The 25,837-nt window shown below is 43.6% G+C and overlaps 1 protein-coding gene across 2 annotated transcripts in view; it reads right to left on the bottom strand.

The window, feature by feature from the left end:
• Nucleotides 1-25,381, bottom strand: part of LOC126234295 (ovalbumin-related protein X-like) — a 130,059-nt gene extending 104,678 nt beyond the window's left edge. For both annotated transcript variants that reach the window (XM_049942981.1, XM_049942980.1), the window contains exon 1: nucleotides 25,276-25,381. In XM_049942981.1, coding sequence (XP_049798938.1) covers nucleotides 25,276-25,341 — 66 coding nt within the window. In that variant the 5' untranslated portion in view covers nucleotides 25,342-25,381. The remainder of the gene's footprint in view (nucleotides 1-25,275) is intronic.
• Between the last annotated feature and the right edge of the window lie 456 nt (nucleotides 25,382-25,837).

Below are 25,837 nucleotides of genomic sequence, written 5' to 3'. Positions count from 1 at the left end.
GTGTATCCAGTAGCACCTTACACAATCACGCCAGGCATCAGACCCATACGACGAAGACGAATGCAATTTGGTAAAGTTCGTTCTCCATGGACTTCCACACATGTATACGTCCACCACAAGCGGGACTCATCCGAACGTGGCTGTATGATCCTGCATGGCGTTGAGTATGGCTCTCCGTAAACCATCGATACTGTATTTGCATGACAGTCTTAAAGTTCCGAACATTGGAAGCAGTAATATTTTCGAATTTCGACATGTGCTGGTACATATTTCTCCTTATATGAAGAATAGTACGGTCTACCTGTAATGGTACAGATATCGATCCTGTCTCAGACAGATCTATCCCATCTTCGATCCAGCGAATTAGCGTTGTTGACGGGAAAGCCCCATTGTACAAGTAGGGTGCAGTTCGGCGCCCACCGTTCGATTTGGCGCATAAGCGGCGCTTTTCACTTGGGGTTGTTTCGGCTGTGCTCTTACCGGGTCGAGTCGCGTGCATTCTCACAACATACCGCGTCATCAAGGTAGCAAACAGATAAGAGTGTTTTTGTGACTCGGGAATTATTTAGTTTTCTTGAGGAGAAGACGAGCGAGAAAGAAATAAACGTTGTCACTACGTTCAGCCTTTATTCTGAGTTAGAGAAGAAGATAGAGAATTCCACATGATATTTAATAGGTTCGCTGATGATCCTGTGAAATTCGTAAAATATATTAGAATGCATTTTACTAATTGCGGGAATTTAAGGCAGTCCCTTCTTTCTGAGGTCGAAAACACTTTGGCTTTTTTTATCTGGCCAGCACGCCATAATGTTGTAAATCTTACAGGAGAGGAAGTAATGCGATCCGCCAAGGATAGAACTACCTCAACAACCTCGTTTTCTTCGCTGTTTACATAATCATCTAGGGAAATTTGAACGTTGGTAAAAGGCCCATCGTTTTGAAGAAACGGAATTAAAAACTGCATTTCATCTTCCTGTATTCATTTCTTCTTTGCAGCCTGGCCACATGTGGTTTTGGTTCTGGCAGGAGCTCGAGTAAAATACAACTTCAGTAGCGACCATCAGTTTCTGCACTCGTCACCTACAAGTAAGCAATATTATAGCTAAATGTGAAAAATATTATCACTATTACCTTCAGCAGTTACAACAAAAGGTAACGCAAACAGGAAAACAATCATATAAATACTGGATTTGTTAAGCTTCGCGCCCGGGTTCGATTCCCGGCGGGGTCTGGGATTTTCTCTGCCTCGTGATGACTGGGTGTTGTGTGATGTAGGTTTGTTAGGTTTAAGTAGTTCTAAGTTCTAGGGGACTGATGACCATAGATGTTAAGTCCCATAGTGCTCAGAGCCATTTGAACCATTTTTTGTTAAGCTTCTCGCCGATGAACCTGCATATATTGTTTTTGACAGTATTGTCGTAATCTTTGTGTGTCAGCTCATAGAGTTCTGGATGTTACTGAACAAGTATTATGAGCTCCTCATCCATGTTTACGAAAGACAGTCAGAGCCCAGTACGAGGTCAAGATATGACGTGTGTTCGAGAGAGATTCATAGCAGTCCGGCCAGAGATTAAAGAGTCGAACACCAAACGACTCGCAATTGGCGGCGTACCGACCCCTTGATGTGCGAGGGTGAGTGAAATGAAAACCTTAAATATTTTTTAAAAATATTATTTATTGTGCAGAAGTGGTACAAATATGTATCACTTTTCAACATAATCTCCCCCACGCTCAATGCAAGTCCTCCAGCACTTAAAATGTGCATACTTTCCCTTAGAAAAAAATTCTTTTGGTAGTCTGTGCAACCACTCATGCACCTCATGGCGTACCTCTTCACCAGAACGGAACTTCTTTCCTCCCATTGCGTCTTTGAGTGGTCCAAACATATGGACATCACTTTGGGCAAGGTCTGGTGAGTATGGTGGATGAGGAAGACACTCAAAATGCAGGTCTGTGATTGTTGCAACTGTTGTACGTGCAGTGTGGGGCATTGCATTGTCATGTTGCAAAAGGACACCTGCTGACAGCAATCCACGTCGCTTTGATTTGATTGCAGGCCGCAGATGATTTTTTAGGAGATCTGTGTATGATGCACTGGTGACAGTGGTCCCTCTAGGCATATAATGCTCCAAAACGACGCCTTTTTCATCTCAAAAGAGTGTCAGCATAACCTTCCCTGCTAATGGTTCTGTTCGAAACTTCTTTGGTTGTGGTGATGAGGAATGGCGCCATTCCTTGCTCGCTCTCTTCGTTTCCGGTTGGTTGAAGTGAACCCAGGTTTCGTCTCCAGTAACGATTCTCGCAAGTAAGCCATCACCTTCTCGTTCAAAGTGCCAAAGAAGTTCTTCACAAGTATCAACACGTCGTTCTCTCATTTTAAGGAGTCAGCTGCCGTGGACCCATCTTGCAGACACTTTGTGCATGATATGCTCCAGTGGTGTGCTGACCCATGACTAATCTGTAAACATGCTGTAATGTCATTCAGTGTCACTCGGCAGTTTTCCTTCACTATGGCTTCAACTCTGCAATGTTCTGTGGAGTCACAACTCGTTGTGCCTGACATGGACGAGGAGCATCTTCCACTGAAGTCACGCCATTTGTGAACTTCCTACTCCATTCGTAGATTTGCTGCAGTGACAAACATGCATTACCGTTCTGAACCTTCATTCGTCGATGAATTTCAATAGGTTTCACACCATCACTAAGCAAAAACCGAACAACAGAATGCTGTTCTTCCCTGGTGCAAGTCGCAAGTGGGGCGGCCATCTTTATACTGATACTGCGGCGGTATGTGTGCATCTGCACTATGCTGCCACCTGCAGGCCATTCTGCGCGCTGTTTATAGCATGCTTACCAACTTACAGGATAACGGCGCGAAATTTCGATTTGTTATTACAAATTTAAGGTTTTCATTTGACTCACCCTCGTAGTTTCCATATGACGTACTGTGTTCTCGCTGCGCACCTGTCATCTGTCGCGGAATCGCTCTCCCACCGGATAGCCTACAACACGACAATCTGTGGGGCGGCGGGTGGAATACTTGTTAAATGTTCCTATTATTTATTTAATGCTGTTGTTTGCCGTTCTCAACACTGGCTCTCTAACTACAATATTGGCAACCAGAAAGTGATGAGCAAAACGTGAAGCCTGTAATTAGAATTCCTGGTGCCCACTTCATCTGAGAAATACATTTATAGCTACAGCTTATAGCTCTGAGGAATTAGGAGATTGTCTGGGATTCATAATCAAAACCCATTCTCTCTAAAATGTTCACTATATTCTGAAAGTCACAGACCAAAAAGAATCCACACAATCCAACTACCAGACCAGTTCAGAGTCTAATGCGCTGATGCAACTATAACTGTTCAAATTAAATGTTTAAGTGAATGCTCGCCACAATTTGATGATAATGTTCATCAAACGCCACGCTAATAATGGTAGAATGTCTGTCCTGTGGCGGCACATGAAAATACGACAAACTAAAGATAGATCATTAACGTCATCCCACTCGAAAACGATTTCATGGTTACGCGTATCCTGAGTAACTTATTACTGCATCCGAGGCTGTTTATATCAACGATACCGACGCGACTCCCGGCACAGGTGGTGCGCTAATCAGCGCAGCGTTCTTACATATAAAGCCGCGGGTGCGGATGGCTAAGGAAACGCCTGATCAAATCTGCACTCCCGACTAGCCGCTGGGCTAGTAATGCACCACTTTAAGTTATCGAATAAATCATTGCTTCCTTTGCTGATGGCCGATGAAGCTCTCAATTTAAATGTGCAATCAGCACACAGGTAAGTAATCATAATAAAAGTCTGACATGGCTAAGTCACATATTTTGGGCGAGATAATTAATTTAATTACACTACACGCAGTAGACGAGCTCTGAACTTGCCCTTTGGAGGTACGCTATCCTTCCTTCTACTTAAATTTAAACATCCTAGCTTTATTTATTCGCCTACTTAATCTATCTTGCTTCCTTAATTTTTAAGATAAAAACCAGAAAATCATGAATTTCAACTAAAATTTTAATTTGTGAGATCCAGAATACTGTTTCTACTAAATTATTATGCAAAAGGAATCTAAATATAAATTTTTAAGTTTCTAGCTCTTTTCTGTTGCGCCAATGATTTTTATAGAAAGACGTCCAAATTTCGAAAATGGTTAAAGTTATTGAACTGATATTCAACACATATTGATTTAGTATTACTCCTGGCATGCTAGATACGTTTCAGGTTATTTACTTGATTTTTAAAGTATTGCGCAACATTTATGACGTCAGAGCTAGTTACAGCAGACTGGCTGGCACACAATGGAAAGACTGATGTGAATTTTATAAGGCGTGAGTAGGCTGCTTCCCTACAAGACGCACTACATGGACCCAGCAGCGGCACAGCAAGCTATACGAAAACGAGGTACCTGACGTCTATGAAAAGTTAATAAGACTAGTTCACTCACGATTCCATGCTTCCAAGCACAGTCGAAACACAGTCTGAACAGTGTACCCTATGTAGAAACCGGCCCTAAGTAGTCATTCGAGCCTGAGCTGTCTAAAGGGCAGGTCCCAGGTGAACGTGCACCGTGTGTAAAGTGATTTAGTTCAGTCAGGCAGACACATAGCAACTAGGCTGGCTGAACATGAACGCAGCTGGAGGTTGCAGAATTCAGACTCTGCATTTGCTGAGCATGTACTGAGTGAGGGTCACAACTACCACCCTGTGTCCTGTGTACTTCACTTAGCAAAGAAAGGCCTTAAACTTAACCTGCTGGAAGCCCTCGAAATTAACAAACATCTTGCTCACAGTCCAGATCTAATCTTAAATGACCAGACACAGCTCAACACTTCCACTCTCCTAAACTTCATATAATCATCTCTGCTGTTCATTACTTCCCACACTGTCTCTTCCTACGTATTCCCATTGTCCTGTATTCATTAAGTTGTTTTGTTGAAGTTGTCTTTGTATTCCATACAGACTGTAGTTTCAATAGTTAATGCTTTCTTTTAACTGGTACTTGTATTACTGTCCATGTTTAACATCCCTCGTAGTTGTCTCAGCAAATACTGTTCATATTTTACTTTGCTCATTTATTTAATGAAAACTGTTACACAGCCACTGTTTTGATTATAATGTTGATGTTAAAATGCAGTACCACCACACTCTCAAAGATTGCATTTACTGTAGGTTCCCTCAAACGCCTCCATTTTCCTGCATTTATTTATTGCTGTTTATCTTATTCATATTGCTGCTTAAGTTCCTTATGTATTCTGTAGTTACATTGATAATTGTCTCTTCTTTTAATTGGTTTGTGTATCACTCTCCATGTTTCATACCTCCTGATGTAGCCTTGTCTAGTACTAATTTTATTAGTTTTGTTTATTAATAGAAACTATTATGTAGACATGCTATTCCTATTTTGTGCTAAAGGTTTTCCTGTCTACTCCATTGTTATTTATGTACTGTTCAATTTTTACTTTTTCATTGCATTACTACCACACTGTCAAAGATGTTACTTACTGTATGTTTCTACTTCAGTCTAGAAGTCATACTTCTCTTCCAAAGTTGTTTGCAAACTTTGTATCTTCTTTGGTGATAATACTCAATAAATGTCTGAAGATGGCCTTGTAACCCGAAAACCGGTTAACAATAAAAGTAATATTGTAGGACAAAAGCAAACTGGTGCTTTTCATTTATTATAATGTTGTTCTACCAAGAACCGACGGAAGATTCTGTTAACATGAATTAGTTTTGTAGTACTGCGGAATATTTAGGGTACCGACGAGCCTACTCAAAGAGAGGTTCGCGAATATGCACGTGGTATGCAATCGGGAATAAAAGCTATTAATTTGTGGAACTGAAATTACTTGCATGATCAGGGGATGATTTTTTAAACTATGGACCTTCGCGAATATGCTCGTGGTATGCAATCGGGAATAAACGCCATTAATTTGTGGAAATGAAATTACTTGCATAATCAAGAGGATAGTTTTAAATTATGGACGGTCGCAAGTAACCTACCAGCAATGGAAAAATCGATTCAGAAAGTGTCAATTGCATAAATGTGGTTGTAGGGCGAGTGTCATTAGGCATGTAGGGATAATCTTGCTTGCAGCTAAAGTACGAGAACAATAAACTGAGAGTTGTCAAATCAGTAAGAACTTCACTTAAGCTGGTCATACTGATGGTGGTAATCTGACGGGAATGGTGGTTGCTGTTATAGGAATTATAGACTGGTCACTGTGGTCTAGGGTCAGTCAGCTCTCGGCCGTGTTGCGAAGCGGACGTGCGCGGGCAGTTGTTTACTCGCGTGGGTAATGGCATTGCAGAGTAAACAGATCACCTCCATCGGCAACGGTTCTTTCGTAAGAAAAGCCAAAATGAAATTAACGTTCCACGCCCATTACGCACGACCTAAGGCATACGAAGTAGAACGTTTCCTGTGTGAAGTAAGGCACGTCGATCCACAGGAACTTCTCGGTGTACATCTTTTTATCGTCTCCAGCACAGTTTACCTGAAATTTGTCGATGAAGTAGCGTGCGAACGTCTTATTCACCGCTCCACCGATGGATATCGCTTCCTACACTCGGATGGCAGTGTGAGTGTTGTGACTGTTGACCACGCAGGCCTCGGAGTTCGGAACCTACGAATCTTCCAGCTGCCGTTTAAACTTCCAGCCACGCTTGTCGTGGACGCTCTGCGGCCTTACGGGGAAGTACTTACGCCTAGTTTACACGACGACATTGGGTTGCGCCATTCGTTGTGTGGAATGTGTTGCACGCAAGTGGTTTCATATATGACTGTAGACACGGCGACACCAGTATACACTTCAGTTTCGTCGTTTTGTGGGTCCCTGAGTCGTGTCTGGAATGAAAGTTTTGGCAGCTGCACGTCGCACGAGCTGTGATGGAGTTAAAGCTTGTTGCGTGGAATCGCTGCATAAGAAAAAAATAAGAAACGTGTTTCGATTCGTGACTGGATGAAGAAAATGCGTCAGCTCTGTTGCTCAGCATCCTTGCTGAAATAATTTATAACGGAAAATCCAAGAAGTTCTTCTAACTATCGTAGAATATAACAAGAACTGTTCAAGTTTCTTCTAAATAGAGTTAATTATCCGATAAGGAATAAAGGTACTGTAATTTTTCGGTGTGCACTCAGCCTCGTGTTGCCAATTGAGGAGCTACTAGACCGAATAGTAGCAGCTTCGGTCAAGAATACCATCTTACGACCGGGAGAGCAGTGTGCTGACCCATGCCCCTCCTATCAGCATCCTCTGCTGAGGATGACACGGCCGTCGGATGGTCTCGGTAGGCCACTCGTGGCCTGAAGACGAAGTAGTGCACGAAGCACTATAGCCAGAACTGAAATTACGTATCATATTGCGTGCATTACAATCGAGAACAGTAGGCATGCTATAAGATACGCTTTTAGTTGGTGATGACGCTATTTCATTAACACCAATTGTTATTAACATTAACAGTAATTACTTTTAACATTAGCAACAATAATTATTTGAAGCAGGCCGCATTAAAAAGAGAATGGTTTGCAAACTACTCTCTTGAAGATAGATCTGTACAGTGGCAATATTTCAAAATGGGGAGCACTGCAGCGACGTTTTAAAGAGATGAATATCGAATAAAGAATGCAGCTTCTTGAATTTGTATAGCCTTCCCTCCTGTCAACAATATTCTTTAAGAAAGAGTTGACCAACTTGGCCGTCTTGTAAGCGAGGGCTTTGCCACAGCTAGAATTACACTTGTTTGTATTTTTCTTAATTCAGTTGTATATGTGCTCCTAAATAAATTTTGCCCTGCAGCTCAGATATTGTCAAACCATCTATGTTATGATCGCACATGACGGTCTCAGCGGCAACAATATGTTGTTTATTTTTATAATCGGCATCGCTAAACTCCCACAAACACCTATACAAAGCATAGATATCCGAAAACGAACATTATTCTCCGTTCCCCACTTCATATTTCAGTTTGGCTACATAACCTCAACACTCATACAACTAGTGTCGCCAAAGTTGGAACACGCCGAAAGTGTTTAGTTTCACCAACGAGTTGCGCAAAAGCGCGGCGCGCATGCGCAGTGGCCGGTAGCGCAGTTGCCTGCAACCTAGTGTCGTCTTGTAAACTAGGCTTAAGTCACGTGAGAGACAAAAGTGACGCACGTTCGAGACGTATCCCATTCTGAACGAAATGCGTCAAATGAGAATCGAATTGCGCAAGCACGTCCCGTCTTACGTGACTGTTGGTGGCCGATCGTCATTTATGACAGTCAACTGAGGACTTGTTCGGGGTGTGGGCAGGAAGGGCATGTTCGCTCTGAATACCTGCTGAGACACCTTGTACAAACACCACGCGCAGACACCACGCCTACTTCGCAACCGATGACGCTGCCTTTTACATACGTTGAGGCAGCAAGAATGAGTCGAACGCGGACGTCGTTCAGTTCCAGTTACCGACGCCCTCGGGTCCGGTTTCTGCGCCCACAGCGACATGCTCGACGGCAGCGACCACGTCTGCACTCCAGCCATGTGAGGAAGGAGAGCACCAGAAGACAGAGTCAAGCTCGGACACGGAGATGCTGGAGCTGCTTACTATTCCTCATGATCCACAGGACGCAAGCACAAGTCACCCAAACGATGAAAGAAGAGGAGGCTGTCCGCAGGAAATGTTTCGCGAGATGGTGACACACTGCAGGATTATGAGGACCAATCCCCTCCGTGGTCCGGACTGTGGACCCCATTCCAACGGTTCCTGGTTCGCTGCTAGCAACGTCCGCCCAATGACAAGGACAGTTTGACGATGCTCAGCCCACTGACGACTTTGCGGATAAGACACCAGATGGACGTCATCCGTCGCCTATCGTACCACACCTGCAGTCTGGTGACTGGGCGATGGAGATGGAATGAATGATGTCAGACTCGAGGGACCACCTGATGCCCGCAGCCGGCAGATTGTTGGACGGACATCTTGTCTCTGCTGATCCGTAATATAAATATTGCGGGTGACAGGGACGACACGGGCGACGTGGTGCTTACTGGCTTTAACGACTGCAGGATACGTCATCTTATTATCCAGTATCCTGGTGTATCGGACAGATATAGGCAATGTCAACAGCATTAGTTGCATGATCAAAGTCCGGCTGTTTAAGGACATGATTCGGAGGGCGGATATTGATATCATGTTTCTTCAAGAGGTATGGCCTGATCTGCGCCTGGATGTATATGGATACGCCTGGATGTTTATGGATACACGTGTTATGTCAACCCAACTACCCACAATGGTGGTGGTACGGCCATACTACTATGCGATTGCGTAGAACTAACAGACATTCAGTAATTGTCATCAGTGCGAGGTGTTGTGCTCTCCATCGACACAGTCCACCTTGTGTATCTGTGTTGCCCATCTGGTACTGCGAAGAGTCGAAAGTGAACTCTCTATTACTCTACTGAGGTAGCTCCATTGTTTCAAGGCGCTATAGAGTGGGTGGGGACTTTAACAGCGTCTCCCACCCTGAGGATCAGATCCCTCACCATGTCCCATGTCTGGCTCTTCATGCAATCATCAGGGACCTCGCTTTGCATGATACATGGACACTAATCCACAGTGACCAATGAAGATATACACATTGAATGAGATTTTCACTCTGCAGCAGAGTGTGCGCTGATATGAAACTTCCTGGCAGATTAAAACTGTGTGCCAGACCGAGACTCGAACTCCAACCAACTGAGCTACCGAAGCACGACTCACGCCCAGTACTCACAGCTTTACTTCTGCCAGTATCTCGTCTCCCATCTGCCAGGAAGTTTCATATCAGCGCACACTCCACTGCAGAGTGAAAATCTCATTCTGGAAACATCCCCCAGGCTGTGGCTAAGCCATGTCTCCGCAATATCCTTTCTTTCAGGAGTGCTAGTTCTGCAAGGTTTGCAGGAGAGCTTCTGTTTGGAAGGTAGGAGACGAGGTACTGGCAGTAGTAAAGCTGTGAGGACAGGGCGTGAGTCGTGCTTGGGTAGCTCAGTTGGTAGGGCACTTGCTCGCGAAAGGCAAGGGTCCCGAGTTCGAGTCTCGGTCCAGCACACAATTTTAATCTGCCAGGAAGTTTCAAGATATACACACTTCACCAGCCACTTGGCCAGCAGTTTGGACAGGATTTCCATTTCTCGAGGTCTTCCGTCAGTGACTGTTGGTGTCGAGCTGTGGCCCACTGCTTTCACTGATCTTCATGCCTTCATCTGTGCTGTGACTCTGCCATTGCAACAGACGAGCCGTAGTAGAGGATCTTGGACTATTAATGTCAACGTTCGCCACGAAGAGGCTTGCCACGTAGCTGTCACTGATACCTGGCACAAATGTGAACTATGACGTCATACTTACGCTTCCGTGACATGATGGTGGACACGGTGCTGAACCATCTATTTGCCGCATGCTCATGATGTGTGGATGATACAGAGCCCTTTGCTAATAATCGATCTCTGAGTTTTACTGCATAGTCTTGACAGAACTGCATCGCAACAACCTTCACCAGAGTGCCAAAAGGCCAGCCACTGGACACAGGTATGGCTTCTGAAGATCACGACCGCTAGACTGGATGGCATGCAGGTTCGAGTAGGACTGCAAGATTCCCCCTAGAAGAATGAGCTTCTCCTTATCACATTGTCAGAGAATGGGGACATAGTAAGAGGTGAGTCATCACGGCTGTTACTTCAGTGGATGGGCAACATGCTGAGTCACACACCGCCATCTCCTGTGTCCTCACAGATTATTACTGCATTCTGTACATGGCCGACAATTGCCTGACAATGACGTTAAGGACATTCTGCACGACCTGCCACCTTCGGGTAGACGCAAGGCGGCACAACATTCTTGAAGGGTGTTGTGCTGGGAGATATGCGCATGGCCCAGTCGCGAGGTGCGAAAAACAAATCCCCTAGGCCTGATGGTCTTCCGCTTCAATTTTATAGCGCTTTTTCTGACATGAGGGAAGTTTGGTGGCAGATGTGCTGCGAACTCCTGGATCCAGACTTTCGCGTCCCCCCTCCCCCACCCCCGAATTTTTGGAGGGCATCGTTAGTCTTGCGGCAATGAGGGTACCAGCCCACTGGGTGCCCCAAAAGTTCCGACACGATGACGTCATACAAGATGGCGGCGAGACGTCATACCCACCCCAGGAGGTTCAACCCCACAGGGTGTCACAAAAGTTCCATCATGATGACGTAATCCAAGATAATGGCCATGACGTCATTCAAGATGGTGGATTTTGGCAGGAAGTTTGAATTTTGGCAGGAAAATAGGTCACTTGGGCTACCTCTACCAACCTAAGAAATTGGTGGGAAAGAAAGGGCACGTGGACTACCTCCACTAACCTAAGTCACCCAACCGCCATCTCCTCATAGGAAATGGCAGGAAGAGGACTCAGCCTGTGCTAGACGTAAGTCTTTATTATTTTACATGAACCAGTCTTTATTTAAGCAATCTGATGCAGTACAGCCATCCCGTGTGTTCACCATGAGGTCCGGACTCCAACTGACCTAGTACACAGTACCACCACCAGAGGGCGCTCTCATCCATGATGTAATCCAAGATGGCGGTCTGGGGTGAGGGGGAAATGGCGGGAAACAGTGTGGTCACCATGGGATCAGGAGTCCAACTGACCTAGTACATGGTACCACAACCAGATGACGCTGTCATCCATTCCGTGACGCAATCCAAGATGGTGGCCATGACATCAGCTGATGGCACAAGTACCATTATCCAAGATGGCAGATTTTGACGGGAAAGAGTGTGTTCACCACAAGCTCTGGACCTAGTACACAGTACAGCCACCAGAGAGCGATGTCGTCCATTGCGTGATGTAACACAAGATGGTGGGGGGGGGGGGAATGGCTGGAAACAGTGTGGTCACCACGAGGTATGGACCTAGTACACAATACTGTCAGCAGAGGACACTGTCGTCCATTCCGTGACATAACCCAAGATGACTGTCTGGAGGGGAAAATGACTCAGCTTGTGCTGGCTGCTGGAGAGAATAAGGAAGGAGTGTACTTTGTTTATTTTGGAGCAATTTATTTAGGGATGGATTTTGAGAGATAGTATATTTATCACACTGACAGAAAACACTCGCCCTTATGAAACTTCCTGGCAGATTAAAACTGTGTGCCAGACCGAGACTCGAACTCGGGACCCTTGCCTTTCGCGGGCAAGTGCTCTACCAACTGAGCTACCCAAGCACAACTCACGCCCTGTCCTCACAGCTTTACTTCTGGCAGTAGGAGTTTGGAAGGTAGGAGACGAGATACTGGCAGAAGTAAAGTTGTGAGGATGGGGCGTGAGTCATGCTTGGGTAGCTCAGTCGGTAGAGCAGTTGCCCACAAAAGGCAAGGGTCTCGAGTTCGAGTCTCGGTCCAGCACACAGTTTTAATCTGCCAGGAAGTTTCATATCAGTGCACACTCCACTGCAGGGTGAAAGTCTCATTCTGGAAACATTCCCCAGGCTGTGGCTAAGCCATGTCTCCGCAATATCCTTTCTTTTCTTTCAGGAGTGCTAGTTCTGCAAGGGTCGCGGGAGAGCTTCTGTAAAGTTTGGAAGGTAGGAGACGAGATACTGGCAGAAGCAAAGCTGTGAGGACGGGGCGTGAGTCGCGCTTGGGTAGCTCAGTTGGTAGAGCACTTGTCGCGAAAGGCAAGGGTCCCGAGTTCGAGTCTCGGTCCGGCACACAGTTTTAATCTGCCAGGATGTTTCAAATCAGCGCACACTCTGCTGCAGAGTGAAAATCTCATTCATACTCGCCCTTATGTTTTTGGCATCACAATACACAATCTGCAGACTTGCAAACTACTCGTAAATAATGCAACAGACACTGTTGCTAATTTATACTGTGAAAATAATGCATTCCACAGCCTACACACATGCAAACTACTACACCGAAATAATTTCAGTACACATCACACAGACCTGCAAACTGCTCCTAAATAATGCAGCACACCGATGTGTAGACATGCTCAGAACTCATAAACTGCCCAAATAACACATAGCGCAGCCTACAGACCTGTAAACTACTCCTAAATTACCCAAATAATTTCAGTACAGACCTGCAAACTGCTGCTCCTAAACAATGCAGTACACTGATGTGCAGACACGAAATCAACTCGTGAACTGCCCAAATAACGCACAGCACAGCCTACAGACCTGCTAGCAAAATAACGCAACAATCACACAATCAACATTTGCAGACACCACCTGCCGCCTCCTGTCCATTGGACCGCACAGGTGGCTACACGCATCCCCCACGAAGTAAAGCAGCAGTCAGCTGCCAAAACGCACACAGGTCCCGCAAGCATGAGGCGGCGACATCCCTTTCATACTTGAACCTGAGAAATTCCTCTCTAAATAAGTGTTCACCTAGGCATCGTTGCTGATGCGACAGGATGGGAGCGAAGATCTATACGCAGAGCGCGCTGCCACCGCCACGAGCCACTGCCGGATGCAAGCCAGCGCGAGCCATCACTCTCACGCCGCTGCTACCTGCAGTGCGCAGGTGAAAGTTGCTTCTATTTTCAGGTACACAGAGTTCTCCAAGTGTTATACTGACATCCCAGAACTCCAATGCGTGCTCACGCTGGTCCCACATGCGACACCTCTGGGCAGCATGTGTGTTTTACCATTGCTGATGTGATACCTGGGGATACTGACGTCACCGAATAGCACAGAGTGCATTGTTCCTAGCACGACATGCGAGACACATCTAACCGTGCTTAACTGCCCAGCATGACTGACACAACGCCGCAAAGGCGGAAATTGTATAGTTGTAATAAAATTTTGAAGTTGGAAGAATGCTGAAGATTAGATCGGTAGATCACGTAACTAATGAGGAGGTATTGAATAGAATTGGGGAGAAGAGGAGTTTGTGGCACAACTTGACTAGAAGAAGGGATCGGTTGGTAGGACATGTTCTGAGGCATCAAGGGATCACCAATTTAGTATTGGACGGCAGCGTGGAGGGTAAAAATCGTAGAGGGAGACCAAAAGATCAATACACTAAGCAGATTCAGCAGGATGTAAGTTACAGTAGGTACTGGGAGATGAAGAAACTTGCACAGGATAGAGTAGCATGGAGAGCTGCATCAAACCAGTCTCAGGACTGAAGACCACAACAACAACAACAACAACAAGGGACTTTATGGTCATCCTGTATATTAGATTTAAAACAGTAAAAAGGCTTGACCTGAAACAAGTATCAGTGGTCATGATGTATTGTAACAACAATGATTACCAACTAAAAACAAGTAGCAACGTATGTACACTGATGAACCGAAACATTGTGACCATTGCCCACTGCAACATTCTTGCTGCCCAAGGAGAGTATACAGGGTGGTAAGAAAAAGTCTGAAAAGCTTGTAAGGATATTGCAGAAAACGCTGTGTTGCGAAATAACTGTTCAGGAAAAAAATTCAATATGTAGGGCTGTTTCCGTGTTACTTAGCACTGAAGTTAGCCAACCAGGACATTGTGTGCAGATTCAAGCAGCCTTTCACAGACAGCGCCACCAAACGTGTTCTTTCTTTGGTCTCCTCAAACCAAAAAACTTAGCTTTTGCTAACTTCACTTAAATTGTCACTTCCTAGAAAGGCACATTTTAATTGATAATGAGTATTTCAACAATTGGTAACTCACGGACCCACAGATTGCCGCATTTTAGCGCGTGCAAGTGCTTGAATTTGTGTGTGTGCAGTAACCTGATGCCTGACTTCAACGTCAAATAACTCGGAAACAACGCAACACATAGAATTTTTTTCCTTAACAGTAATTTCTCAGCACAACTCCCCTGCAGCATCTTTCCATGATTCTTAGACTGTTTCTGACCACCCTGTAAATGCGGAGCAGAGGCAAATGGAGACTCATTCTAGAAGCGATATGGGCTGCAAATGGGGAAATCTGCTGACGTTAACTGATTTTGACAAGGGAAGATTGTTATAGTACAGGAATTGGGTAAACATCTGATGCCATATAGCTCTGGACTTATCGAATCCATGCCTCATAGGTCGAGTCGGTATTGCATTCAAAATGTGGGCGAACACGCTATTAAACTGGTTATCATAATGTTTCTGTTCATAAGCACATGTTCAGTAAACTACATAAAGAGGCAGTAATGTCGCATCTCAAGGGTAAACTCAAAACATTTATCTCTGGACAGGAAAATGTAGGGGAGTAAGGTCCGAGTTCAGAAAAATAGTTGAGAAAGTACAGAATGGAAATGCAGCTGTTAGTTGTGGGAGCAACACCCCACAGTAGACAGTCTCTGTAAAGAAACTTTTAACGAAACGACTACTGCACAATGGGTGTAATACAAAGCTTAGGACTACGGCCAGACGGATGATGAATAACCCGCGTTTGGCCATGAAAAGGTCAATGCGTGAAGATCTCAACGGGTACCGTAGCAGACTCTTATCGAAATACTATTCACAAGAACTGAAGAACATCTAGTCATATGTAAAAATGGTCAGTAGCAACAAAGTTAGCATTCAGATACTGATGGATGAAACAGAGAAGCTTACAATGAGGGTAGCGAAGCAAAAGCAGAAATGTTGAACCCCATTTTCAAAGTTCCAGGAGGATCAAGGAACACTACCACTATTTACTCTCGCACCACTGCAACGTGAGTGGCGTAGACATTAGTGTCAGTGGTGTTGAGAAACAACTGAAATCGCTCAAACTCAACATGGCCCCATTATTTGACGCAATACCTGTAACATACTGTCGAGAATTTTCTGTCAAGTTTGTGAGGTAACGGGCGAATTGTGGTGCCCAGAAAATATTCTAAGTTGGTGTGGCCGCACGGGCCGCTCGGCCAGCCGGGGCCCGGCAGCAAACACGTGGTGGTGAACGGTAGCTGGGCGAGAGGGCTAGCCCCAGTGCATGGTCCAGCCGCGTGGCTGGGAATTCCAGGGTGACGCTGTGTCAATGAAAGAGACTTGTATGCCGAGAGTGCCAAATATGGCGGACTTTGTGAAACCATCATGGCAGACATTTCACAGTTCGTATAGAAATTAATAGTAGCCAGATGAATCATGATTTAAAAAAATGTACATTACTATTATTTGCACGACGATTCTGATGGTGTAAACAGATTTTCAATATCTTTATTAGTTTAAAGTTTAGTATCTGACGGTAGATAATTATACAAGTAACACCCAGCAACTAATTTCCAAAATATACGCGCTTCATCTGATTTTGTCGGTCGCCGTGTCTTTAGAAAGCTATTAGTGTAAACCTAAATTGGTATGAATTACAGGCATGTAACTTGAATAGTACGTGAGTTATCGGAGGTCAAAGTGGCCGATTACTAGCTATGGCGCCGCGTGGGATTAGCCGAGCGGTCTTAGGCGCTGCGGTCATGGACTGTGCGGCTGGTCCCGGCGGAGGTTCGAGTCCTCCCTCGGGCATGGGTGTGTGTGTTTGTCCTTAGGATAATTTAGGTTAAGTAGTGTGTCAGCTTAGGGACTGATGACCTTAGCAGTTAAGTCCCATAAGATTTCACACACATTTGAACATTTAAATAACTATCGATGGCGTCAGGCCTTAAGTACTCCACAGTTACACGAAAAAAGGGTAGCAGCATACTTATATTTATTCATCTATGTCTTTGTTTATATCCGATATATACTGTTCATGAAGAAACTGGTTAAATATTTACTGTGTTATAGAAAGCACAGAGACAATAGGCTACTGGCCTATCTTTTGTTCTATTCCTTTGTTGTATGTTTATTTAATTTGTTTATGGAATCTAACAATGTGTGTTAGAGACTGTTTATGGTCCAGTCGTAGGAATATTTATATAATTTCAAGTTATTTAAACGTAAATCCAGTACTTCGAATGTGTTTCAATATGTTGTGAGTGCACGTTGGCTTGGAAACAAGGAGGGAGCGCTCTAGCCAATCACGTATGTGGAGCATAGTTTCTTGAGGACACGAGGTAGTTCGGAACGGTGCGGTGCGAGGGACAGTCGCACAGGACACGGAAAGTGCTGGACGTGAAGGCGCGACGTACAGTCGAGGAAAGACTTGGACAGTGGAGCACTTTGCACGTGGGCTCGGGAGATAGAAACATTTCGTAGTGCCGACTTGTGAACTTGTGAGATTTCCGTGGTTCTACAGTGAAGACGTAGTGTGCGTTTAGAACGCGAGCTATGTTGTCGTTCATAACTAATTACGTGCAGTAGGAATCTATTGTTTCCCTGTTATTCAACTTATATTTTATTTAATTGCTGGACCATCTACACCAATAAGTGTTTTGCGGAAGTACACTACATTCTAAAAAGTACTTTTACTATCGTACTCATCATTTAAAGTCGCTAATATAGTACCTGCAGATTTTATTCAATTGAAATCTTTCATTTATAAATTTCTACGTTACATTCGCAATTGTCGAGTGATAGGAACCTTCGACCATTCGATTCATGCGTATATTCATATTGTATACTGTAGACCCAGCAGTATTTGACTTGTAATGCCGCAAGCTAATACCTCTTTTAAGCATCAGATACAGTAGATCCTGAATAAAAATTGCCTTTTGGCTGGAAAGAAGTACAAGCAAAACGTTTCTACAAGAAGGGTAGCAGAAATGACCAGCAAAATAACCGACCAATGTAATTGACAACTATCTGTTGCACGAACTCAGAACGTATTATGAGCTCCAACGAGATGTGGTATCTCGAACTGAATGATCTCCTACATGCCAAATAGCTGAATTTCGAAAGCTTCAGTGATGTGAACCGTAAATCGGGATTTTCTCATATGACATTCTGAATGGTGCGAGTCAATGCAATCAAGTATTACAAGTATTTTTTTACCTTCCAAAGAACATTTGATCCAGTACCACAACAACGCTTGTTAACGAAAAGTACTGTCATATCGACTATCAAACGAAGTTTATAAATGGTTTGAGGACTGCTTGCTAGGGAGACCACAGCAGATGCGGATATAACTTCAGATGGAACACATGCTGCTCATGTTCTGTTTTAATGAACTGTCAAGCAATATCAATATTAATCTGAGACGTTTTAAGCAATGATGCAGTTATCTATAACGAAGTACTGTCTGCAAAAAACTGAACAAATATTCAGTCATACAGATTTCAAAGTGGCGCAAAGATTGGCAAATTGCATAAAATACTCTGAAACGTAATACTGTGCACTTCACAATATACAGAATCGAATTATTCTACGACTACAAGATCAACTGGGATCTGCCAACCCATGCAAAAAACTTGGATGCATCAATTTGTCGGGTTATGAAACAGACTACTACATTGGCTCAGTTGCACGTGGCAGACATCATTGGCAAAATATAGTCAGTCTCTGATCGTTTACAAGACGCTTGCGCAGCACATAAAAGTATTTTGCTCAAGTATGGGGGACCCACACTAAATGTGACCAATAGGAGATATTGAACACATACGAAGAAGGGCATTACATATGGTCACAGGTAAGTCTGACTCACAGGAGAAAGTCACAGAGATTCTAAAAAACTTGAACTGATAGACGCTTGAAGATAGATGCAAAGTATCCTATGAAAATTCAAGACTCAGTATTAAGTAAGGAGTGTGGGAACACACTTCAGCCCTCTATGGATCACTTCCTTACGTACAGCGAAGACAAAATTAGACTAATCAAACGTGCACAGAGACTCTTAAGCAAACTTCCTAAGTGTGCTCCATATGCGAATGGCGTGGGAAGAAACACTAGTCCAGTCAGTGCAAGAAAATTATAGGAAAAGAATTCGTGTAGTCGCAAACTTTTGCACAGTCATGGTTGGGAGAGCCATGAACAACAATACTAAAAATTCTAACAGATGTGGTGTCAGCGTGAGGGTGAGAGAGCGATTAAAGATCATTTTTTCATGTTTTTCTTGAGTATATCATCCTGGTTTCTAGCGAGAATGTTTCCCAGTATAGAATTAAACTAAAGTACAATAAATTTCCTATAAAAAAGATCCTATGCATTTTTCTCTAGGGCTAAAGGTATCCGCATTGTATGGGATGGCGCAGATTTTTTTAAAAAAATGTTTTAATTATATATAAAATTAATCTCAATTGTTAAATGACCTGGTTAAGAACAAATACTAAACATGAATAGTACATCTAAGTGCAGTAGAGCTGTATTAATGGATAAAGTGGGAGGTGCAGGGTAGGAGTGTGAGGGAAGGAAACTCGCCCTCTTTCATATCTCTTTAAACTAGAGGGCAAGCAGCTGATTGAACATTATCTACCCCACTACATCACAAAAAGCAACTATCGGGTATTTCACAAAGTTATGCCGATGCTTCAATGGCACACCTTATGAATCACTGGTGACACACAATGTGCAGACGCGCCCCGAGAGTGTTTTCTGGAACGTATGTTTCACTATGTGGAATACAGATATGAGTTACTAATAATACTAACGCAAAAAACGCATAAGGACGGATTATCTGCAAACCTATGCACACTACTGTACACTGCTACAAGGAAAATAGATTCTGTCATCTTGAAGAGTTTTTTCAATTTACAGACAGACTATGTACCTTCCCAACATTTCCTGTCGAGTTCTCACGAGAGTAGACAAAATAACTTCGCTGTTCTCGTGTTTGTATAGTGGAGGTAATTTCACTTTATTGAGCACTTATTTGCAATATTTAAGTGAGACGTTATGCAAAAATGCTTAACAGCTGGAGCCGCCAACTGCCTACTAAATTAAGAACTGGTCCAAAGCGTAACATGCTGTCACTTTGTATTTCACAAAGTCCATTTCATTGGCTGGAGTACTTTTCACATTATGAGAGGTATCAATTGCTTCTCTTAAGACTCAGCTCTCCCACTAAACCCAGAGGCTTAAATTGGCTCCCTCTGCAACAGAAGTATGTCAGCCAGGTCAGAACTTTAGATATTTCGACGTAAATCCAGCAATGCATAAAAGCAGATTACTGTGCTAGAGCTGAACATAATCCGTCCCACTCCATCAGACATGTTCACACCCACCTTGAAAGGTAAGTGATACGTGGCTATACTCAGTGCAGTCGACTCTATAACTATCAGCAATTCCCGAACAGAAGACAATCATACAGTCTTCCAGTAACACCATTAATGATGAAAGAAGTGAAATAACTTTCTGGTCATTAATTTATTCATCACCAACTGACTCGCCGCGCGGAGTGGCCGCGTTGTTAGAGGCGCCATGTCACGGATTGCACGGACACACACACACACACACACACACACACACACACACACACACACACACACACACACACACACACACACACACACACGCGCGCGCGCGACTTCAACGCAGTTCCATGGCTTTACAATACTTGGTGTTTCAGCAGATATTTGCAAATCGTTCTTGCATTGTGTGGCTGGAGTCGGCCCATAAAAATAGTGCTCACCACATACTCTTCCGTGTGACGGCCAGGTGTTGATGGAAAGCATCGGTTTGTTCCGCATTACAAATGAAATAATTTTTAAAGCGCTACTTTATATGCCCATTCGATACAGCGGTCCCAGATATTTGTTACACTGATGTGTATCAACTGGGACAGTAAAACTCTAAGGATAACCAGCACTCCAGCAGCACACTGGTCTGCACTGACTGCTACCACCAAGCATGCAGCACTACTGAGTTGCTGCTGGATTGCTATTTATTCTTTGTGTTTTACTATCCCTGCTAAGACATGCAGATATAACGAATATCACACTACACTAATCAGGGACACACTCTAGAAAAGGCACGCTTTCCTCCGACACTGGTCATTTCATGAAAGACATGATGAGCACTATTTGTTTGGGCTGGCTCCAATTATACAATGCAAAAACGAAGTTGCAGATATCTGCTGAAACATCAGAGAAAATGCACCTGACAACTATTGCAAGATACACCCCTATATATAAAGCAGGATGTATTTGCGTGTGTCCAGGACCTCCTCCCAAATCTCTGTATCAAGTTCAACCAAATTTGACACAGAAACAGCAGGCATCATAAGTATCACCACTGTGGTGTCTGTATCCTCCGGGTTCCAATAGGAGCGGAGATGTGGGCAAAAAGTACTTTTCCAGACCTGGCGTATAGGCTGCCATGCATGACAGGCATGTGTGGGAAAATGACCTTCCAAATCAACCTGTGCTGCAGGGCAACCTACATGTCAGGGAAAAGAAACAGTTTTACAGGCCCAAATACGTAGGCTGCCCTGAATGACAGATGTGTTGTGTTGGTGTAGCATCGGCCTACTTTCTCGACCTGCTTTTTGCATGGCGACCTGTACATCAGTGGTAAATAAATGCTTTTCAGGCCCCTGATGGTAGCCTGCCCTGCATGACAGATGTGTTGTGGCATTAGTGTTGGCCTGTTTTCTTGAACTGTGTTGCAGGGGATACACATGTCACTGAGCATGGCTGAGGACACATTGACAGAGAGGAGTCGGTGAACTGAGCGAGGGAGAGGAGAAAATGCACAGAGAGAGGAGAGGGGGAGATGCATGAGGCAGGTGGAAGATACAGAGGCGTGGTGGTCAGGTGGAAAAAGAAGAGGGGGAGGTGGGGATGGAAAGAGAGGGGGTGGAGGATATCGTCAGAGAGATATGGCGAAGGAAACGGACAAGGAGAGAGGGGGAGGAGGACATGAAGAGACAGAAAGAGAGAGAGGACGAAAGACGAGAGAGCAGAGGTGGGAGGATGATGTGGCCAGGCAGAGGGGGGATAAGGTGGACACAAAGAGAGACAGACAGACAGAGAGAGAGAGAGAGAGAGAGAGAGAGAGAGAGAGAGAGAGGAGGTGTTTCAACATATACATCAAATGTATATGTGGGCAAAGCCATAGGGAAAGGCTAGTTTAACAATGAACATTAATTTTATACCATTGTTTTTAATAATTTGCGACTTCTCCATCCTCTGCAACGTGGAAATTATTAGTCCTAGAGAAAAAATAAATATGATCTTTTTGCAGGATATTTAATATAGTTTAATTTTGTACTGGGACACATTTTTGCCTGATTCGCGGTTTTCAAGTTATTCAAGAAAAACAAAATGGAGTTTAAATACTCCCTGCCCCTCCCACCCCTACGATGACACCCCACCACATCTTTGGTATGTTGTTCATGGTATCCCATCCTACCACTACAAAAATTTACGACGAATTTTTCTTCCAAACGATCTTTTTGGTCTTTATTGGCCGGGCTATACGCTGCACTTCACAGCGGCTTCCAGAAGATCGACACAGATACACAAATCAGCTGCAGGAATCAACACGTTGATGAAAGCAAGCAAAATGCCAGAAAACATTTAGACCTGAGTATTCATGTGCATGTATTTCAGTCACATCTGAAACATCGATAAACGTGTACGAAATCAAATTTGTTGTACAGTCGGATGTGCCAACATGTTTACCAATGGTTGTAGCCCAGAAACGGTACTTTTCCGGGAATGGGTTACAATTCAAAATATTATCTACTCAGCCCCCTCTAGAAGTCCTCCAAGGCTGCGAGGGGAATTTTATAGCACCCTCCATATGCTTACGATATACACCTATAATAAATGGCCACCTCTCTCCATGACACTATCCACTGACTAGATCGTTCTACTATTATTTGACGGTTTGTTGACAACAAATGAGATAATGTAACCTCGCAAATCACAAACAGGGGTGTTTATAAACAAAGCGTCTCCATTCCGCCGATGGCGCTGGGACAACGTATGACATCTGCAACTTCGACTGGACGATTCCAGGAAAAAACCCGCGCCCCACAACTGTCGGTATGCCCATGTCAGACATTCGCTTCCGAGACTGGAACGAGTGTTCTTCGTGAACTGTTTCGACTCGCCAGCGTGCACGTCCTATAACCTTGTATCGATCGCTGGTGCGCCCTCAATAGGTCTACGTTCGATTTTCTACTACTGCGACTCAAGTTATCACTTGCTAAATTAGAGAAAATACTGTACTACTGCGTTAGAATCTGTATAGGGGCTGTGCAATCAACATAGATTAATGCTCTGCTCACGGAAGCAGCAGAGAAGTTTTCATATTTGGCGTAAATGCCTGACGGATAAATGTGTGTTGAAGGAGTATTTAAAATCTGGAAGGCATCGTTACCAGAAATTAACTAAATTACATGAGCATCTTTGGACCAATTTTCGTTTCTCTTTTGAAACAAATTGTGCAGTGCTATGTAGCAGCCCCTACTTATCGGGAGCACGTCCTTAGTTCGAAGTTCCTTTTTCACAGCTGCTCAGTTCGTGGAAGATTCAACTGCATGCCAAAAGTGGAACATCAAACTACGTATTCACTACTGTGCATTTTCAGTGGCTAGATGTGATTAAAATTCACTGACGGGCCGAAAAACTGAGCAATCATACACGAGATTTCAAAACAGCATACATCAGAAAGTGAGAAAGGTTATCACTGATCTTAGTTTAAACGAATTCTGGTTGCCCAACTGGATTGTTTCGTTTAGCTGTCTGCGTAGTTTGGTGCGGAGGTGTATCGACAAATGATCTTTAGGGGAGATTTGGTAACATGAAATGCAACATGTCGACAACACTACAGAGCAAAACTGTAATAATTCACTGTAGACTAAAGTGAAAGACAGACCACGTAAAAAACCGTTTTTACTGATTTATAATGTCTAAAATGTGGTCTAATGTAGTAGAATTACAAGCAATGAAACCTTAAAATGTTATTACTGGGCGAGGTGGCGCACATTTCTTAAATGGTACGAGGCAAATACCGGGATGGATAGTCCTCCTGAAAAGGACACGATCGATGTCCTTCTGTATTCGAACATATACTCCGCTCTAATGACGTCGTAGTGGTGATGTTAAATCCAAAACACACTTTGTTCTTTCAGAAATACACACAATTTCATGTCAGCTATCTCTTATTTGAATTACAGTACTATCATACACACATATTACATAGTAGTATTATTTTCAACTAAAAACTGCTCAAGGTTAATTTTCCCCAGATAAAATGTCCAGGACGGTACAGGCCCTTAGCACGTGACGAATAGACAATCAGACTCTTGGCAGACAGTATCCTACCGCACGTCAGTTTTACGGGTGTTTCCATCACAGGAACTTGCCAGGACCTCCAAAAAATAAGTATTAAATACTACCCAGTTTGTTTGTGTTGAACATCAGAGGGTGATTTAAAATGTATAATATTATTCATTATGTATGTGTGCCTTGGCATGGCGGTCATCAAGTAACGTCGTGTAAGATACTAAGCAAACTGAAGCACCGATTTCTCAATACATGCTATCACCGCTATTAGTATCCTCGCATCAGCAAATGCGCCAGCTTATAAAACAAACACTGACTTTTAAAAAGATTGCAACATAATGTACAGTGTCGCAGCAATTGTAACTCTTTAACCAGTGGTACGTGTGGTGTTCATTCCTCAATAATTATAAAGAATGGTATTCGTAGTGCGATAGTTCGATGGTCTGTTATGATGTGTTACAAGCTACTATGTGCTCAGTACGCACTACTAGTATGCGGTTCTGACTGCGTTGTATGTACACCAAAATGTAATAAATCATTTTCGTGCATACGGAGCTCGATGTCAACGGTATGTTTAGCCTTCCTTCCAGCGTTCCTATACATCAGACTACTCCCATCTTGCACTGCCAGTACACTTTCACTTGTGGTTAGATATCAAAGCATCGAGAAAAAGAGGAGTGCACTAAGTTTTAAAGTCGCGCTAAATACTATGAGGTGGAAACTGCTCGACATTCGTGGCGTTGTTTAGGTGATCCCACAACTATTTTCCTTAGTAGCTTTTTAATGACAGTGAAGTTAAGACAAACGATAGCAACTGAATTTAATCTTGCAAATAACTTTCGGAAATTTCAGAAATCTGATCTCCAAAACCACTAATAGTTTTGTCAAACAGTAATAAATTAGGGCCAAATCACCACATCCGGGAAGCGTAGAGAAGCATATTAAAATTTTCAAATTACCGGTATGCAAAATCCTATGAACTAATTGATTCAGAAGCGCAAACTGCCCAAAGTAACAGCGCCGAGAATGACATCTTAGTCATTTCTTTTCATACTTTAAAGCTACGAATGTCTGACGTGTTGGGTTGCTGCTAGGAACTGAGTGATAATGCCATTAATTATTAGAGAAGACACTGCCATTGAGACAATGACGTACTGTAATGCCTCTGTCATTATCGTTGTGAACATCGCAGAATGACCCATAACTCCGTAAACGATTAATCTCCTACAGTACTCACGTGATACTGTGCCCGCGTGCCGGCCTCAGAATATTTTGACGACTGAAGCCAGTCGTCGCCGAGCATGCCATCTGCTGGCCGCGTCGGAAACCTGTTGCCCCCACGCTTGCAATTCCTGTAGTATTGCATCACGACAGGCGCTGGCGCCGTGAGCACGAAAATCATCCTGACAGCTCAGCATCGCGAAATGCAGTTTTGGCTTTTGCTTTATTTGTTAACAGTTATTGATACCTACTACCAAGGGCACTGATGACCCCATAGTTTATCGCCCTAAAACCGTACCGTTGGTCGTCATTAGCATAGTATAAATTTGACAGTGGCGGGTCGCGAGTATATATTCTGCATGTTCACAAATTTTTAGATTCAGAAGATTTTTGGGATGTGAAATTAATAGCATCTGCTGTATAACAGTTATGCTTATCAACAAGTTTATACAGCTACTGCAAATAATAATAATAACAACACTGATAATAACAAGACGCATAACTTATCTGACAAAAGAAAGAATTGCTTTGGAAATTTTATTTTGTACGTAATAAAGTGCAGTTTAGGGCGATAACGA

The sequence above is a fragment of the Schistocerca nitens genome, chromosome 2 (assembly GCF_023898315.1).
Source record: "Schistocerca nitens isolate TAMUIC-IGC-003100 chromosome 2, iqSchNite1.1, whole genome shotgun sequence".
In the NCBI taxonomy this organism is placed as follows: Eukaryota; Metazoa; Arthropoda; class Insecta; order Orthoptera; family Acrididae; genus Schistocerca; species Schistocerca nitens.
The sequence above is the reverse complement of the archived record's forward strand: the minus strand, read 5'-3'. Positions and strand labels throughout refer to the sequence as shown.